Source organism: Bufo bufo, chromosome 2, assembly GCF_905171765.1.
Source record: "Bufo bufo chromosome 2, aBufBuf1.1, whole genome shotgun sequence".
Taxonomy (NCBI): domain Eukaryota; kingdom Metazoa; phylum Chordata; class Amphibia; order Anura; family Bufonidae; genus Bufo; species Bufo bufo.
In genome coordinates this window covers 307,882,435-307,900,572 of record NC_053390.1, presented here as the reverse complement: position 1 = coordinate 307,900,572, position 18,138 = coordinate 307,882,435, and the positions used below count along the sequence as shown (strand labels likewise).

The window sequence follows — 18,138 nt, the reverse complement described above, 5'->3', positions numbered from 1 at the left end:
AGCTAGTATATTTTTTCTCTAAAAGATGTGGCAAAAATGGAGGCACAAAGTAGGATTAGCTAAAAATTAGGTGCAAAATTTGTCTTCAAATAAAGCATGTCTAGTGTGTCATAAATGAAACAAAATAGTGGTGCAAGCATGCACCATTATTTTTGGCACACCACAAATTTTACCCCACTATGTTAGCAGATGCCAACACACAAAAACACACACACAGTGCAATAATGAGGCATAGTGTGGCCACAGATTGGTATACAGTCACCAAGTATAATAAAAGCAAAAAACAATGTGAGCTTACGGCTATACTAGCTTGCATGTTCACATTTTTTCAGTTCTGATGAAGTCATTGTATACAAAGCACAATACAAGCGTGAATGTGTACAGAAGACATTCTAGTCAATCAATGAGGGTTGCACTTTGCACTCTTTATTTTAACTTTGTTACATAGTATGTACAGTAGGTAATACAATATCAGGACTAGTTTCTTGGAACAGATCTACTCTTCATCATGGAGTTTTTGCTGTGGAGACAGAATACAAAAAGAAGATATATTAGGTGGTGATAGGACAGTTACATAATTTAATTAAAATAATTCAGAATAATTCCAACATAAGCTATTCTATGACTACTGTGGACTGTTGTCCTAAAATTGAACTTTATGGCATATTAATTAATATTAATTTACTCTTATATTTTATATAATATGTGAATTGTCTGTTGAATGAAGAAAACCATCATTAATTACATACATAAAGAACAGTAAAAACAGGAGAATTGTGAATGTCATACCTATGTAGAAACTACTGACAGAACAGTCCTGTTGTGGAGTTATAGTTCTGATTACTGACTTACTACTATTCTAGGGAGAGTTCTTTAATTAGTATTAAAATGCACCATAGTTATTGAAATTGCCAACACTGACCTTGCCTCCCACATCTCTACTTTTGGCTCTCAACTTATTGACTTGAGACTCTGCAATGTCTGCACGTTCCTCTGATTCATCAAGCTCATGCTGGACTTTACGGAATTTGGCCAAGTTTGTGTTGGCTTGTTCCTCCTATAGGTAAAGCCCAAAGAAATGTGTTGTAATTAAACATAAAATAATCAAAAAGAAGATGGGACCTATTTAGGTAAGGCAATAAGCTTACAGCTTCTTCTGCTTGTCTCTTATAAGCTTTCACTTTAAGTTGCAGCTTATCAACAAGGTCCTGCAGGCGGGCCAAGTTCTTTTTGTCCTCTTCAGTCTACAAAGACAAAGAACAGATATACCGAAGACATTGACACTGTGATATACATTAACATGATACATTTTACATGAATGGCACACAAATTGTATAACTCAACTTTTAATAAACCTTTATATCATACCTGGTAAGTGAGTTCTTTAATGCGTCTCTCATACTTCCTCATGCCCTTTACAGACTCTACACTGCGCTTCTGCTCGGCCTCCAGCTCATTGTCCAGTTCCCGGACTCGAGCCTCCAGCTTCTGCACCTGCTTCTTGCCACCTTTCATGGCAATCTGCTCAGCCTCATCCAGGCGCTGCTGAAGATCTTTGATTGTTTGTTCCATATTTTTCTTCATTCTCTCCAAGTGAGCACTGGTGTCCTGCTCCTTCTTTAGTTCTTCCGCCATCATGGCAGCCTGTAGTGAAAAGAATATGTATAAAGTTCATTATTTCTGCATCAATTCATCATGGCATGCAGGTAGCAAAGAACTGAATACTTTGAACTTTCTGTTTATAAGATACATACATCAGTAATTGCTTTCTTTGCCTTTTCTTCTGCATTGCGACATTCCTGAGCTGCCTCTTCAACCTCTGACTGCAGTTGGGCATTATCAGAGTCCATTTTCTTCTTCTGATTGATTAGACTTGTGTTCTGCATGACACAACGTAATACATTATGACCATCACCAGACAGATAAAAATGCCAAAATGTGGAACTGGAAAAATAAACCTGGCTTTTTAAAACATGTAGGTAGGAAAGGTGGGTTGCATCAACAATTTTGGAGTTATACAAAAGACAGGATACTAACCTGAGAATGCAGAAGTTGGACTCTCTCACTTGTTTCTATCAATTCTTGCTCTGCAAGCTTGCGACCTCTCTCTGTCTGCTCCACCAGAGACCGCAATTCCTCCAATTCAGCCTGGAGCAGCATGTTTCTCCTTTCCACAATTGCTATGTTTTCTTTTAAGTCATCATTGACTCTCAGTGTATCATCCAAATGAATTTGAGTGTCCTATAAATGGTAACATCAACTTATTTAGTATCTTTCAATATATAATTAAATGTGTTTATAAACAAGCATTCATACGTCACAACTGGACAACTTACCTTAAGACTGCCTTGTGCCAACTTCAAGTGTTTGTGGGCCTCAGCTGCAGCACGATTGGCTTGACTAAGCTGAATCTCCATTTCATTAAGGTCTCCTTCCATCTTCTTTTTAATCCTGAGGGCCTCATTACGGCTTCTAGTCTCTGCTTCAAGCGAGGTTTGAAGTGAGTCTACCAAGCGCTGGTGGTTCCTCTTGACTTGTTCCATTTCTTCATCCTTCTCTGACAATTTGCGCTCAATCTCAGACTTTACTTGGTTGAACTCAAGTTGGGCACGTAAAATCTTCCCTTCTTCATGCTCCAAAGAGGCCTGAAAAGAAAAGTTCGACTTTGGTCTGGCTATACAAGAGAACATAGCCATATTTCAATATCTTAAACTTAACTTAATGGGGTTTTCCAGGACTTTAATATTGATGACTGATTTTTAGGATAGGTCATCAATATCAGCTTGGTAGGGATCTGACAGCCAGCAAACACCGATCAGCTTCTAGCAGAAGCCCCAACCCCAAGAACTAACACAGATTATGGAGCCAGAAGCAGATAGCTCTGCACACATTGTAGTAGAAGTTCCTGTTACTACAGCTCAGCTCTCATTCACTAGAATAGGGACTGAGCTGCAGTAAACATCATAGACACTACACAGTGAATGCAGCTGTGCTTCTGGCTCTATTCTCTGTGTTAGTTCCAGTGGCCACAACCGCTGCCAGAATGCTGATCAGTGGGAGTTACGGGTGTCAGACCTCCACTGATTTGATAATGATGGCCTATCCTAAAGATAGGTCATAAATATCAAAGTCCTGGAAAATACCTTTAAAGAGATTTTCCAGGCTCCACATATTGATGACCTATCCTCAGGATAGGTCATCAGTATCAGATCGGTGGCAGTCAGATGCCTGGAACCCCCAACGATCAACAGTTTCCTACAGTCCTCAGCACCAGAATTCGCACTTTGAACAGAACCAGAAGAACAGCTCCGTTCAAAGGTGTGGCTGTGCCAGTGGTGGACTGGAAACCTAAAAGAAGCCCCATGTTGTAGGCAGGTCCAAATTCACAGAAGATGGGGCAACACAAGTAGACAGAGACAACACAAATAGGCAGGTGCAACAGAAGTAGGCGGGGCCAGCAATACTGTAGTGCAGCACAAAATTCCACCCCAGAAGAGCCAAATACCACAATGCAGCACAAAATACTGCCTCCTGCACCCCACTGAGGGTTGCCAAACTGACATTTTTCTTTTTTTATGGACACCTTATCCAAAAATCACGGACAGCCAACATTTTTTACTGACAAATTGGAAAACTATAATGAATGATAAGATTTTAAGTGATACATGTCTAATACTCAATATAGTGATATTACCAGCATTTACTGTGAGCTGTAAAATGATGATAATCACCACCAAAAATAATCTAGTCATGTACCACCAGCCTAAAAAAAATCACAGACACATCTTTTTTTCTTTCACAGACACAGGAAAAAAGTCACCTATTTTACAGACTGTCCAGAAATTTCTGGACGGTTAGCAACTCTGACCCCACTGCAGTATTCAAATGTATGTTGAGGGCACCTGCAGCCACTGGCCAGGCACATAAGTACCTGATGCCCCTAGCATTAATTACTACTGAGAGCATCAGATCATTAAGTACCCAGCTGGCAGCCATGAAGAGGGCTTGGTTGGTCAGCCCACTGGGAAAGGTCCCTATAGAGTCTATGGCCAGTCCACCTTTCAGGCCACAGCCTCTCGGGTGTGCAGGGTTATCGTAGCTCAGAGTAGAACGGTAGCTGAGCAGCAGTAACCAACTATGGCCACTACATTTTGAATGGAGCTGTGCCTCTGGCTATGTTTAAAGTGATATTTCTGATGCAGGAAGCTGCAGGGAACAGCTGATTGTTGGGGGTGTCTAGTGTGTGACCCCCACCAATCTGATGTTGACAAGCTATCCTGAAGGTAGGTGAGCCTGGAAAACCCCTTAAATTTTTGCTCACCTCAGCTTCTTCCAAAGCAGACTGGAGTTCCAGCTTCTCTTGCTCTAGTTGTTTTCTAACTTTTTCCAGTTCATGTATACTTTTTCCACCCTCTCCAAGTTGTTCTGTTAGGTCTGAGATTTCCTCTGTGAAAACAAAATGTTTCTTATAGTAAATCCATACTAATAGTGGATTCATGGTATTTATATGCAAATAATTATAAAAAAATATAAGTTAATTGATGTTTCCAAACCTCTCAAGATAATATGTGACTATACACAGCAGCCATTTGTTTTGGTTCTCAGATTTCTTTTCGAAAGCTTAGAATACCATAGAGTTAAATAGCAGTCACTGCCTTAAAGGGGCTATGTCATGATTGATATAAAACATGAGAAGTCATGACAATCTCTTTCTCACAAAGTTAGAACCAGCCCTGTACCTCACATGGATCAAGAGATCTCCCCATTCATTGCTGCAATTGTTCTGCTAGATTTATTTTAGACTTGCAGCTCAGGAGGCGAGTCTTTTCTCAGGGGCACATCGCCTCTCTTTCCTGTAGCTGTAGCTCTTTCCCTGTAACTGCCACAAATTGGCCACAAATATGGCTCGTGACAGTTGAAGATTTAAACTGAGCATGTGTGACCACCTCAATGAGGTGGACAGAGAAATAATTAAAAGAACTAACAGCAGGTGGCACTATACATATACATTTTATTGAATACTTCAGTGGCCATAGTAAATGTTTAATTATATGCAGTTACAAAAGATGTAGAATAGTTTTTGTGGCACAACCTCTATTAACACATTTAGATCATAATTTATTATTTGATTGTGTGTATTCTGGTCTAAAAAAAATATTGCAATACATTTATTTTAATAATTTCGGACCGTTTGGCTTCTGCAGCCTGCATTTATTCCAGTACATTATAGGCTGCAGGATGCCGTTCACTAGCAAATCTGTTCATCGCTCCAGCCCATCTCTTTTGGGCTGATTTATGACCACATCAAAGTTGAAAAAACTATTTGATATCAAAGTGTCCATAGGCTGTAACTGGAAGTAAGATTTAAAGTTTACTGGTTGTTAGTGAGATCATGATCGCCTGTTTATTAAAACATACCTTGGAGGTTTTTGTTTTCCCTTTTCAAAGTCTCAAGATGCTCCAGGGACTCCTCATAGGCATTTTTTAGCTTAAAAAGCTCTGTGCTAAGTGTACGAGCTTCTTTTTGAGAGGACTCTAACTCAGCCTGCGACTCTTCATATTTCTGTTTCCATTCTGTTAGGATCTGAATAACAAAGAGATTGTTACAGATATAACACAACACATTACCAAAGCTCTCTAATTAGTCGCTTATAATCACCTTATCAAAATTCCTTTGTTTTTTGTCCAATGCAGCAGATGCAGCATTTGACCTCTCCAGGTCTACCATCAGGTCCTCAATTTCATTCTGCAAGCGATGTTTTGTCTTTTCAAGAGATGAACATTTTGCATTGACGGCTTCTACAGCTTCTTCTGCCTCCTGAAGCCTTTGTGCCAATTTCTTCCTACCAGAAAAGGCATATTGAAGTGTGCAGATTTTCAGAATAAAAAAAAAAAACTTGGGTGACTAAACATCACACATGCAAATATATACAGGTATCATGCATTTCACAAATCATTACACCCACCTTGGCTGCCCCGAATGAAGAAGAGCCTTCTAACAAACAAGCTTTATGCTCGTCTTATACAGAAGCATGAAACATAATCCAAGCAAAAAGCTTCTCTGTTGAAAGGAATTTTAAAGCTGGGATGCATTCAGACACTTGCCTATGTTAGAGAAGCAGTGGATTACTAGAGCAATGTAGGGATAGAGCCAAGCAAAATTCAACAAAACAGAATACATCAACCAAACCAAGGGAGTATGTACCATAATCATACACAAGTTTAAATATATAAGTCCTGTTAATTCCATCTGAAAGGTATATTGAGCAATGATGTGCTTATAGCTTAAATGATTTGACTCACTTGGCCTCCTCTAGCTCCTCAGTCCTTTGAATGGCATCAGTTTCATATTTGTTTCTCCACTGGGCCACTTCTGAATTTGCTTTAGACAATGTTCTTTGCAACTCTGCCTTTGCTTCTTGTTCTTCCTCATACTGCTCTCGGAGCAGATCACAATCATGGCGTGCAGACTGTAGAGCATGGGCTAGAGCATTTTTAGCCTTTAGAGAGAAAAAAAATTTTTGACATTGAAATGAAGAAGATGTTCTCACTCACATCTAAAGATACCGTTTACAACAATTCTTGGACTACCTTAGACTCTTCTTCCAGTTGTCTCTTAAGGTCCTCCAACTGTTGCGTGTAAGTTTGTTTTCCTCGTGTCAGCTGAGATACTAATGCTTCCTTTTCATCTAGTCTGCGTGACAGCTCTCCATTTTCTGTTTGCAGCTTTGCCTTCTGGGAGACAAAGTCATTCAGTGATCTTTGAGCCTCTTCATATTTGGTTCGATGCTCGTTCATTTGGTCTTCTAAGGTGCGACACAGCTTTTCTAAGTTCGCCTGTGCAAAGATAATGTCAATGAAATAAATTAATAAGAAAACATATATCTGCATTCTTAAATAAAAAAAAAATCCACATGTAATACATTATGATTAATAATTTAGAGCACTGAGCATATGAAAGTAGTTGATGTCACAAATGGTCTTTGTAATATTCTTAACATACTCTGATGCAATTTAGTTATCTACTTGCATCTGGCATTTACATTTGTAATAGTATTACTGTATTAGTCTTCATAACACCAAGTTTCAAACTCCACCTTGGAGTGCCATGCTTTTGGCAAATACGGATTACACAACTGCAGTACATAAATTAATGTATATACAATAAAGAGCTCTAAAAAGAAGACAGTACATAGAATATTTATTTTTAATCTCCTTTACTCACCTTGGATTTTATCACCTGTTCCATGTTAGATGCTACATCATCTAGCTCCAGCTTGAGTTCACTCTTCTCCTTTTCCAGCTTTTGTTTGACTCTCTGAAGGTTGTCAATCTGCTCACTGAGTTCAGCCACAGAGTCAGCATGCTTCTTTCTTAGAGTAGCAGCGGTGGCCTCTGATTGTAGAGTGGACTCTTCTAGATCTCTCCTGAGTTTCAGGAACTCTGCCTCCCGTTTTTTGTTGAGTTCAAGTTGAACTGAGGTGGCTCCTCCAGCTTCTTCCAAACGCTCACTAATTTCTTCCAACTCTCTGGAAAGGTCAGAGCGAAGCTTTTCTACCTTAGCCCTTGCAGTTCTTTCTGCTTCCAATTCCTCCTCCAGCTCTTCAATACGTGCCTTTAGGTGAGGTGGAAATATATACATCAGTTAACAAAGAAAAATGTAAATCAGTAAGTTTAAAGTAATATACCGGTAAATGCTAGTTAACCATGCCATGATGTATAAGAAAAGGCCCTCATGTAACTTGGTATATTGTATTTGAAACCATATTATGTCAGTTTACAAGCTGAATGTTTTGCTGGTAAAATGCAATGTGTATACCTGGTTCTCTTTCAGTTTCTTTTGTAGTTGCATGCCTAGTAATTGCTCATCTTCTATTTTGCTGTTTTGCTGACTGATCTCAAATTCTTTCCTAAAACAAGAAGATAATTATATATATATTAGATGCACATAATGTAGGGAACACACTGAATTATATAATGTAATGCATTCTGTTATTACTTTTTTAACTTCTCTTCTAGCTGTTGCTTGTCATTCTCAAGATCCATTACATTTTCTTGTGTCAATTTCAGATCACCTTCAAGTTTACGCTTGACTCTTTCTAGATCCATTCGTATTTTCTTCTCCTGCTCCAAGGATCCTTCAAGCTGTGCAGAACAAGTGGTTACCATTAGTGGTGATCACAGTCAACTATTTTACTTTATGCATAGAATGAAATGATTTGTGCCACTTACATCATCAACCTGCTGCTCAAGCTTGGCTTTGGATTTAGTGAGAACATTGACTTTATCTTCTTCTGCTTGAAGGTCATCAAGGGTTTGCTGATGAGCCTCTTGTAGAGCCTTTTTCTCTTTGGTAAGTTTGGCAATAATTTCATCTAAACCTACCATTTCTTCGGTCAGGTTTTTGACCTAGAAGAAACAAATATGTGTATCAGATAAAAAGTAAAAAAAAATAATAACTTGTCATAAAAAAGAAAAAAATTATCACCTTGTTTTCTGTAGCATGCTTCTCCTTTTCCACTTTGGCTAAGGTGAGCTCTAAGTCATCAATATCCTTTTTGAGCTCAGAACACTCATCTTCTAGTTTCCTCTTTTTAGCAGTCAGTTCTGCATTCATCTCCTCCTCATCTTCCAGTCTTTCAGTTTGCTCTTTTAGTTTGGCTTCGAGTTGAATCTTGTTTTTGATTAGCTGGTCACATCTCTCCTCAGAATCATTTAAGTTATCTTGCTCCTAAAATTTAAAGCAGAAATGTAAATGATTCCCTACGAATTCACATCATCTTGTATCCTGGAAACAAAATATTGTACTTTTTTCCTACTTTCATATGTTCCTATTTCATACTTACAGATTGAACTTGTAGCTGCAGATCATTTTTCTCTTGCAGCAAAGAGACCATCTTTTCCTCCAGCTCCTTGCGTCTAGAATCAGATTTCTCCAGAGCATCTTTTAACCTATGGAATTCTTCCTTCATGTTTGCCATTTCCTTTTCTGTCTCTGCACTCTTTAACAGAGGCTTAATTTTAAAGTACAGCTTCATCCAGGGCCAATTCTTGACTCCCATAAAAGCACGGATGTTCCATTGAATTACCAGAAGAGCATCTCTGAGAAGATGCAACACAAAGTATATTAGAAAGATATTAGCATTATAATATGAGCACTTCACATGTCCTACAAGAAAATAAAATTGGAAACTCCTAGGCCTGGATATTGATTTGCTTTATTCACCTGCGCTCCAAAATCTTTTTAAACTCCCTTCTCATCAATAGTCCCCGAGATTGTGCCTGAATTCGTGTAATAATTTTAGAAAGACGTTCATCCCTCATTTCCTCCAGTAGACCCAAAAGTCCAGCTTTGAAGAACACCTGTATGTAAAAATGATATAGTAGTTGATATGTTAATTAAAGAAAAATGTCATGATTTTAGATGAACGAAAAGTTTATTATGTTGTCACCTTTGTATGTCCAAACTTGTACTGAGTGTGATCAATCTCCAAAGATCCTAGAAGTTTTTCTGCCCCCTTTCTGCTGTCTATGAATTGCCCTTCAGGTATAGCTGCAGGATTCAAGATTCGGTAACTATAGAAAATATAATATTTAGTATTGGGGTTTAATTACATTTCAAATAGATTGCCAAAAATGGCTGGAAAGCCAACCTACCGCTGTCTAAAGTCACCATAAAGGATTCGGTTGGGGAATCCTTTTCTACAGATTCTGATACCTTCCAGCACACCATTACAGCGGAGCTGATGCATGACCAAGGGATTGTCCATCTCCCCTGCAAAAAAGCACACCATGAGAACACGGATATTACCTAAAGAAATTTTCCAGCTTACAACATTTGATGGGGGTAAATGTTAGGTTATTGAGATTCCAACCGCAAGGATCCCCATGATCGAGGGACCCCAGCAGCTTATCCCTAGCCATCAATATGTCCAGGCTAGGGATGAGTTGTATGGAGCAGTGACCAAGTATATGGAGTGGACATAACTGTATTTTAAGTGTAGAAACAGCTGTACTGTGTGGAATACAACATTGACACACCCTGGGCCAGTATTGTCATTACTATACTAAAGAAAACCAAATTATATTTCATGTAACATTACCTGGAGCCTTCCGTTCATTTGGGATAATACAGCGCACAAAATGTGGGTGAGTGGTTTTCAGGTTGGTCATTAGTTTGTTAAGATTCTCCTGTTGAAATACATAACAGCTGTTCACAAAAGACACATCCTACAAGACACGTAAACAGCAAGCAAGGACTATACAGCGAGAGAAACATTTAAGATATATTTAACCCCTTAAGGACCGGGCTCATTTTCACCTTAAGGACCAGGCTCATTTTCACCTTAAGGACCAGGCCATTTTTTGCAAATCTGACCAGTGTCACTTTAAGTGCTCATAACTTTAAAACGCTTTGACTTACCCAGGCCGTTCTGAGATTGTTTTTTCGTCACATATTGTACTTCATGACACTGCTAAAATTGGGTCAAAAAAGTTAATTTTTTTGCATAAAAAAATACAATTTTTACCGTAAATTTTGAAAAATTAGCAAATTTCAAATTTTCAGTTTCTCTACCTCTGTAATACATAGTAATACCCCCAAAAATTGTGATGACTTTACATTCCCCATATGTCTACTTCATGCTTGAATTGTTTTGGGAATGATATTTTATTTTTTGGGGATGTTACAAGGCTTAGAAGTTTAGAAGCAAATTTTGAAATTTTCAGAAATCTTCAAAATCCCACTTTTTATGGACCAGTTCAGGTTTGAAGTCATATTGTGAGGCTTAGATAATAGAAACCTCCCAAAAATGACCCCATTCTAGAAACTACACCCCTCAAGGTATTCAAAACTGTTTTTTCAAACTTTGTTAACCCTTTAGGTGTTCCACAAGAGTTAATGGCAGATGGAGAAACAATTTAGAAATTTATATTTTTTGGAAAATTTTCCAATATAATCAATTTTTTCCAGGAGTAAAACAAGGGTTAACTGCCAAACAACACTCAAAATGGGTTGCCCTGATTCTGTAGTTTGCAAAAACACCCCATATGTGGTCGTAAACTACTGTTTGGCCGAACGGTAGCACATAGAAGGAGGGGAACACCATATGGGTTTTGGAAGGCAGATTTGGCAGGACTGGTTTTGTTTATACCATGTCCCATTTGAAGCCCCCTGTTGCACCCCTAGAATAGAAATTTCAAAAAAGTGACTCCATCTAAGAAAGTACACCCCTCAAGGTATTCAAAACTGGGTTTACAAACTTTGTTAACCCTTTAGGTGTTCCACAAGAGTTAATGGCAGATGGAGAAACAATTTTGAAATTTCTATTTTTTGGAAAATTTTCCAATATAATCAATTTTTTCCAGGAGTAAAACAAGGGTTAACTGCCAAACAACACTCAAAATGGGTTGCCCTGATTCTGTAGTTTGCAAAAACACCCCATATGTGGTCGTAAACTACTGTTTGGCCGAACGGTAGCACATAGAAGGAGGGGAACACCATATGGGTTTTGGAAGGCAGATTTGGTAGGACTGGTTTTGTTTATACCATGTCCCATTTGAAGCCCCCTGTTGCACCCCTAGAATAGAAATTTTAAAAAAGTGACTCCATCTAAGAAAGTACACCCCTCAAGGTATTCAAAACTGGGTTTACAAACTTTGTTAACCCTTTAGGTGTTCCACAAGAGTTAATGGCAGATGGAGAAACAATTTTGAAATTTCTATTTTTTGGAAAATTTTCCAATATAATCAATTTTTTCCAGGAGTAAAACAAGGGTTAACTGCCAAACAACACTCAAAATGGGTTGCCCTGATTCTGTAGTTTGCAAAAACACCCCATATGTGGTCGTAAACTACTGTTTGGCCGAACGGTAGCACATAGAAGGAGGGGAACACCATATGGGTTTTGGAAGGCAGATTTGGCAGGACTGGTTTTGTTTATACCATGTCCCATTTGAAGCCCCCTGTTGCACCCCTAGAATAGAAATTTCAAAAAAGTGACTCCATCTAAGAAAGTACACCCCTCAAGGTATTCAAAACTGGGTTTACAAACTTTGTTAACCCTTTAGGTGTTCCACAAGAGTTAATGGCAGATGGAGAAACAATTTTGAAATTTCTATTTTTTGGAAAATTTTCCAATATAATCAATTTTTTCCAGGAGTAAAACAAGGGTTAACTGCCAAACAACACTCAAAATGGGTTGCCCTGATTCTGTAGTTTGCAAAAACACCCCATATGTGGTCGTAAACTACTGTTTGGCCGAACGGTAGCACATAGAAGGAGGGGAACACCATATGGGTTTTGGAAGGCAGATTTGGCAGGACTGGTTTTGTTTATACCATGTCCCATTTGAAGCCCCCTGTTGCACCCCTAGAATAGAAATTTCAAAAAAGTGACTCCATCTAAGAAAGTACACCCCTCAAGGTATTCAAAACTGGGTTTACAAACTTTGTTAACCCTTTAGGTGTTCCACAAGAGTTAATGGCAGATGGAGAAACAATTTTGAAATTTCTATTTTTTGGAAAATTTTCCAATATAATCAATTTTTTCCAGGAGTAAAACAAGGGTTAACTGCCAAACAACACTCAAAATGGGTTGCCCTGATTCTGTAGTTTGCAAAAACACCCCATATGTGGTCGTAAACTACTGTTTGGCCGAACGGTAGCACATAGAAGGAGGGGAACACCATATGGGTTTTGGAAGGCAGATTTGGCAGGACTGGTTTTGTTTATACCATGTCCCATTTGAAGCCCCCTGTTGCACCCCTAGAATAGAAATTTCAAAAAAGTGACTCCATCTAAGAAAGTACACCCCTCAAGGTATTCAAAACTGGGTTTACAAACTTTGTTAACCCTTTAGGTGTTCCACAAGAGTTAATGGCAGATGGAGAAACAATTTTGAAATTTCTATTTTTTGGAAAATTTTCCAATATAATCAATTTTTTCCAGGAGTAAAACAAGGGTTAACTGCCAAACAACACTCAAAATGGGTTGCCCTGATTCTGTAGTTTGCAAAAACACCCCATATGTGGTCGTAAACTACTGTTTGGCCGAACGGTAGCACATAGAAGGAGGGGAACACCATATGGGTTTTGGAAGGCAGATTTGGCAGGACTGGTTTTGTTTATACCATGTCCCATTTGAAGCCCCCTGTTGCACCCCTAGAATAGAAATTTCAAAAAAGTGACTCCATCTAAGAAAGTACACCCCTCAAGGTATTCAAAACTGGGTTTACAAACTTTGTTAACCCTTTAGGTGTTCCACAAGAGTTAATGGCAGATGGAGAAACAATTTTGAAATTTCTATTTTTTGGAAAATTTTCCAATATAATCAATTTTTTCCAGGAGTAAAACAAGGGTTAACTGCCAAACAACACTCAAAATGGGTTGCCCTGATTCTGTAGTTTGCAAAAACACCCCATATGTGGTCGTAAACTACTATTTGGCTAAACGGCAGGACATAGAAGAAGGGGAACGTCATTTTTGGAAGGCAGATTTTGCTGGACTGGTTTATTGACACCATGTACCCTTTCAAGCCCCCTGATGCACCCCTAGAGTAGAAACTCCATAAAAGTGACCCCATCTTGGAAACTACGGGATAAGGTGGTTGTTGTTTTGGGACTATTTTTGGGGTAAATTTGATTTTTGGTTGCTCTATATTAGTCTTTTTTGAGGCAATGTAACAAAAAAATGTAATTCTAAAATTGTTTCTACATTCACTATTTGGTTTTGTGGAACACCTAAAGGGTTAACATAGTTTGTAAAGTAACTTTTGAATACCTTGAGGGGTGTAGTTTCTTAGATGGGGTCACTTTTTTGGAGTTTCTAGTCTAGGCTACATCAGGGGGGGCTTCTAATGGGACATGGTGTCAAAAAAAAAACTGTCCATCAAAATCTGCCTTCCAGAAACCATATGGAGTTCCCTTCGTTCTATGCCCTGCCGTGCGGCTATATAGCCATTTACGACCACATATGGGGTGTTTCTGCAAACTACAGAATCGGGGCAATAAATATTTAGTTTTGTTTGGCTGTTAACCCTTGCTTTATTACCGGCAAAATGGATTCAAATTGAAATTTTGCCCAAAAATTGGTGTTTTGGCACAGTTTTTATTTTATATTTTTAACACCGTTCATCCGAGGCGTTTGGTCAAAAGTTATTTTTATAGCGACGACTTTTACGCACGCGACGATGCCCAATATGTATGGCTCTCAGACTTTGGAGACACTAAGCAGGCATCCTAAAACTGCGGCCCTCCAGATATTGTAAAACTACAATTCCCACCATGCCCTGCTGATGGCTGTAGGTTGTCTGGGCATGCTGGGAGTTATAGTTTTACAACATCTGGAGGGCCGCAGTTTGAGGATGCCTGCTCTAAAACTAATATTTTTTGGGGAAAGAAAAATTGTTTCCGTGTCTCCAAAGTCTGAGAGCCATAGTGTTTTATGTTCTCTAGTGGACTGTTGAGGATTATAAAAATTTAGTACTCCATGGAAGTGTGATACTCCCTGAAGCAATTGATAATGCAGAGGCCCGGATGATCGGGGCAAGTGTCACATTGAGTAGTGGTGTCCTTCCGTATCCCCCTCTTGTGACACACTCTGCACTTTTTTTGGGTTCGTCCCTTCTTTCCAGTATGGGGGACCACACCTGGAAAGTGTTGGCCAGGGACGATCCGGGCGCCTCCAATTCCCGAGGTACTCCGGCCTGCTCTTTCCCGGTCCGAAAAGATCAGGTCTTTGAGGACTGCCTCATAGAACTGGAGGAATGTCCCTGTGCTGCCAGCGCTTCGGGATAGTACAAAAGAGTTGTACATGGCAACCTGTACCAAGTAGACCGCAACTTTTTTGTACCATGCCCGGGTTTTGCGCATGGCGTTATATGGCGTGAGGACTTGATCAGAGAGATCAACTCCTCCCATATACCGATTGTAGTCGACGATACAATCGGGCTTGAGGACCGTTGCCGCGGTACCTCGCACAGGGACAGGGGTGGTGCCGTTACCGTGGATTGTGGACAGCATAAGGACATCCCTCTTGTCCTTATACCTGACCAGCAACAGGTTTCCACTGGTAAGGGCACGGGTCTCACCCCTGGGGATAGGTACCTGGAGGGGGTAGGCAGGGAGGCCGCGTTGATTTTTCCGCACGGTCCCACAAGCGAACGTGGATCTGGCGGCAAGGGACCTGAACAAGGGAATGCTGGTATAAAAGTTATCCACGTACAAGTGGTAACCATTATCCAGCAGTGGGTACATAAGGTCCCACACGAGTTTCCCGCTAACACCCAGAGTGGGGGGACATTCTGGGGGTTCAATACGGGAATCTCGCCCCTCGTACACACGAAATTTGTAAGTGTACCCTGAGGCACTCTCACAAATTTTGTATAGCTTCACGCCATACCTCGCCCGCTTTGTGGGAATGTATTGGCGGAAACTGAGTCTCCCCTTGAACGCAACGAGAGACTCATCAACCGCGACCTCCCTTCCAGGTACGTAGGCCTGCTGAAATGTGGCCCCAAAGTGATCGATGACCGGCCGTATCTTATACAGCCGGTCATAGGCAGGATCACTTCGGGGGGGACATGCTGCATTATCGAAATAATGCAGACATTTCCGGATGGCCTCAAACCGGTCACGTATCATGACCATACTGTACAGTGGGGTCTGGTAGAGTATGTCCCCACTCCAGTATTGCCTGACACTGGGTTTTTGGACTAGACCCATATGCAGCACGAGGCCCCAAAATGTCCTCATTTCGGCTGCACTGACCGGCGTCCAGCCACCGGGTCTAGCCAAAACTGAGCCTGGGTTTTGAGCGACGAACTGTTGGGCGTACAGATTCGTCTGCTCCACCATCAAATTCACCAGTGAGTTACTGAAAAAAAAACTAAAATAGTCTATTTCAGTAAACCCCACTGTGGGAATCTGGATTCCAGGATTGCCAGCAAAATCCGGAATCTCAGGCTCAAAGTCCACTGGGGGACACCAGCTAAGTTCATCGGCAGGGGGCTCCGGTGGACTTATTTGGTGGGCCGGGAAACCAGTACGAACCCCAGGGCGGCTCGTACTAGGGTGGGCCACAGGATCCCTAGCATGTGGGGCCCCTGGCTCCGCCTGGCGGCGTCTCCGCCGCCTTGGTGGCTCATCGTCATCAGATGATGATGAGGAGGATGCGGATGACAAAAGGAATGTGGGGTCATCCTCATCCTCACTGGGGCTCTCAGAGTCGGAGGCAATCTGGGCGTATGCCTCCTCGGCCGAGAACATCCGGTGGGCCATGGGTGTGTGTGCGTGTAGGTGTGCGTGTGTGGCAAACTTTATTATATGTGCGTGTGTGTGGGGGCAACGGGTGTTCGCGTACTAAAAAGTCCAGGCAAAAAAATGGGCAAGTGTTAGAAAAAAAAAAAGTTAAAACTTGCTGATCAGCGGTACAACGCTGATCAGCGGTCGGTGGGGTGGTGGGGCGGGCGATGCGCTAACAGTGGACGGACGCTAAAAAGTGCCGGCCAGTCAGCGCACGCAGAAAAAAAAAAGTGGTGGTGAGTGGGGGGTGGGGGGTGCTGGTGGGGGGTAGGTGGGGGGGGGAGGCAGGTGGGGGGGGGGGGAAGTGGCTGGTGGGGGGTGGGTGGGGGGGGCAAGTGGCAGGAGGGGTCTGGGTTAGGGTTAGATGGAAGTTTGGAAGTTTGGAATAAAAGTACTTTTTTTTTTTTTTTCTAACTTACTTTTCCCTTCTTTCCCTGCCTAACGGTGCCTCTCCCTCACTGACCCTAACCTACCTGGGTGGCGATGGGTGCAGGAGGGTGATGGATGCCGATTAGGGGGACACAGGAGCTCGTTCTGGACGGTGCTGCACGGTCAGGGTGCTGGACAGGAAGAGGAGGGGAGAGAGGAGCGCAGGAAGTTTGAATCTCGCGCCTCTCTCCCCTGCACCAATCAGCACCCTGGACAGCGGCATTCAGCACCAGGGCCAGCACCGCCTCTCCAAATCCTCGGACTGCGATAGGTGGTGTATAATTACGCCACCGATCGCAGTCTTTTTCCGGTTCATCGGGTCACAGGACACCCGAATGGACCGGAAACGCAGAAAACCGCAGGTCTGAATTGACCTGCGGTTTTCTGCGATCGCCGATACGGGGGGGTCAAATGACCCCCCCCTGCATTGTTACGGGATGCCGGCTGAATGATTTCAGCCGAAATCCCGTTCCGATTAACCCCTGCGGCGCCGGAGTTCCGATTTTAAGTCAGGACGTACCGGTACGTCCTCGGTCCTTAAGGACTCGGGAAATAGGGCGTACCGGTACGTCCTAGGTCCTTAAGGACTCGGGAAATAGGGCGTACCGGTACGTCCTAGGTCCTTAAGGGGTTAATTAGTGATAATTATTAAGACTCAAATAATGATTGATATTTAAAACCTGATCCTCACCCGATGCAGAGCAGACACTGTCTGGAAAGAAGAGCCCTTTTTCTTAGCACCTTTTCCTTTGCCCCCATCTGTAAAATAGAAAAAAATATATGGTTGGTCGTCACTTAATGATAATTAAAATGAATAGAAGAATGTACTAAGAAAGATCTTACCTGAATCAGCAGTAGAATAATTGGCAAATAAATGTGACAACATCTTGAGGCATGACTTTTGGTACAGCCCCACTACTGTCTCATTCAAAGGGTCTTTGTTCTTCTCCAGCCAGCCAAGAATGTTATAGTCCACTGTACCAGCATAGTGGACCAGAGCAAAGTGAGCCTCGGGCTTCCCTTTGATGTTTCTTGGTTTCTGGAAGTTGTTGGACTTGCCAAGATGATTATCATACAGTTTTGCTTTAAAGGTCACATCAGAGGCTTTGGGAAACATGCACTCCTCTTCGAGGATGGACATGATACCCATAGGCTGTGGAGAGATGGTTTGTTAGAACATACATCAAGGTAAGAGAACCTTTCACTCAAAGTATGTGCACAAAGAGATACATATTATCTAAAAAGGATGAAGTAAATATATGAAAACTGTATTAATATTTCATGCCAGGTCTTTCTTCAGATCTTTCTTGGGTGTGGCATTATAACTGACATAACTGATGTGAGTACTCAACCTGCAACATCACTGAAATTATACAATGGTCTAGGTAGCTCTTCAAGGTTATGGCAACA

General features: G+C 41.3%; 1 protein-coding gene across 5 annotated transcripts in view; it reads right to left on the bottom strand.

Moving 5' to 3' along the window:
- Window positions 1–404: 404 nt before the first annotated feature.
- Window positions 405–18,138, bottom strand: part of LOC120989043 (myosin-6) — a 117,889-nt gene continuing 100,155 nt past the window's right edge. For 3 of the 5 annotated variants that reach the window (XM_040416890.1, XM_040416892.1, XM_040416895.1), the window contains 24 exons: window positions 17,572–17,881; window positions 17,420–17,490; window positions 10,104–10,191; window positions 9,658–9,775; window positions 9,453–9,576; window positions 9,227–9,363; window positions 8,847–9,102; window positions 8,489–8,731; window positions 8,233–8,409; window positions 8,000–8,145; window positions 7,820–7,910; window positions 7,226–7,615; window positions 6,592–6,837; window positions 6,304–6,500; window positions 5,660–5,843; window positions 5,419–5,584; window positions 4,322–4,446; window positions 2,337–2,645; window positions 2,038–2,241; window positions 1,755–1,880; window positions 1,369–1,644; window positions 1,149–1,244; window positions 923–1,057; window positions 405–520 (listed from right to left, as the gene is read on the bottom strand). In XM_040416890.1, coding sequence (XP_040272824.1) covers window positions 497–520; window positions 923–1,057; window positions 1,149–1,244; window positions 1,369–1,644; window positions 1,755–1,880; window positions 2,038–2,241; window positions 2,337–2,645; window positions 4,322–4,446; window positions 5,419–5,584; window positions 5,660–5,843; window positions 6,304–6,500; window positions 6,592–6,837; window positions 7,226–7,615; window positions 7,820–7,910; window positions 8,000–8,145; window positions 8,233–8,409; window positions 8,489–8,731; window positions 8,847–9,102; window positions 9,227–9,363; window positions 9,453–9,576; window positions 9,658–9,775; window positions 10,104–10,191; window positions 17,420–17,490; window positions 17,572–17,881 — 4,239 coding nt within the window. In that variant the 3' untranslated portion in view covers window positions 405–496. The remainder of the gene's footprint in view (window positions 521–922; window positions 1,058–1,148; window positions 1,245–1,368; window positions 1,645–1,754; window positions 1,881–2,037; window positions 2,242–2,336; window positions 2,646–4,321; window positions 4,447–5,418; window positions 5,585–5,659; window positions 5,844–6,303; window positions 6,501–6,591; window positions 6,838–7,225; window positions 7,616–7,819; window positions 7,911–7,999; window positions 8,146–8,232; window positions 8,410–8,488; window positions 8,732–8,846; window positions 9,103–9,226; window positions 9,364–9,452; window positions 9,577–9,657; window positions 9,776–10,103; window positions 10,192–17,419; window positions 17,491–17,571; window positions 17,882–18,138) is intronic. The other 2 variants (XM_040416891.1, XM_040416893.1) reach the window with 2 other exon arrangements.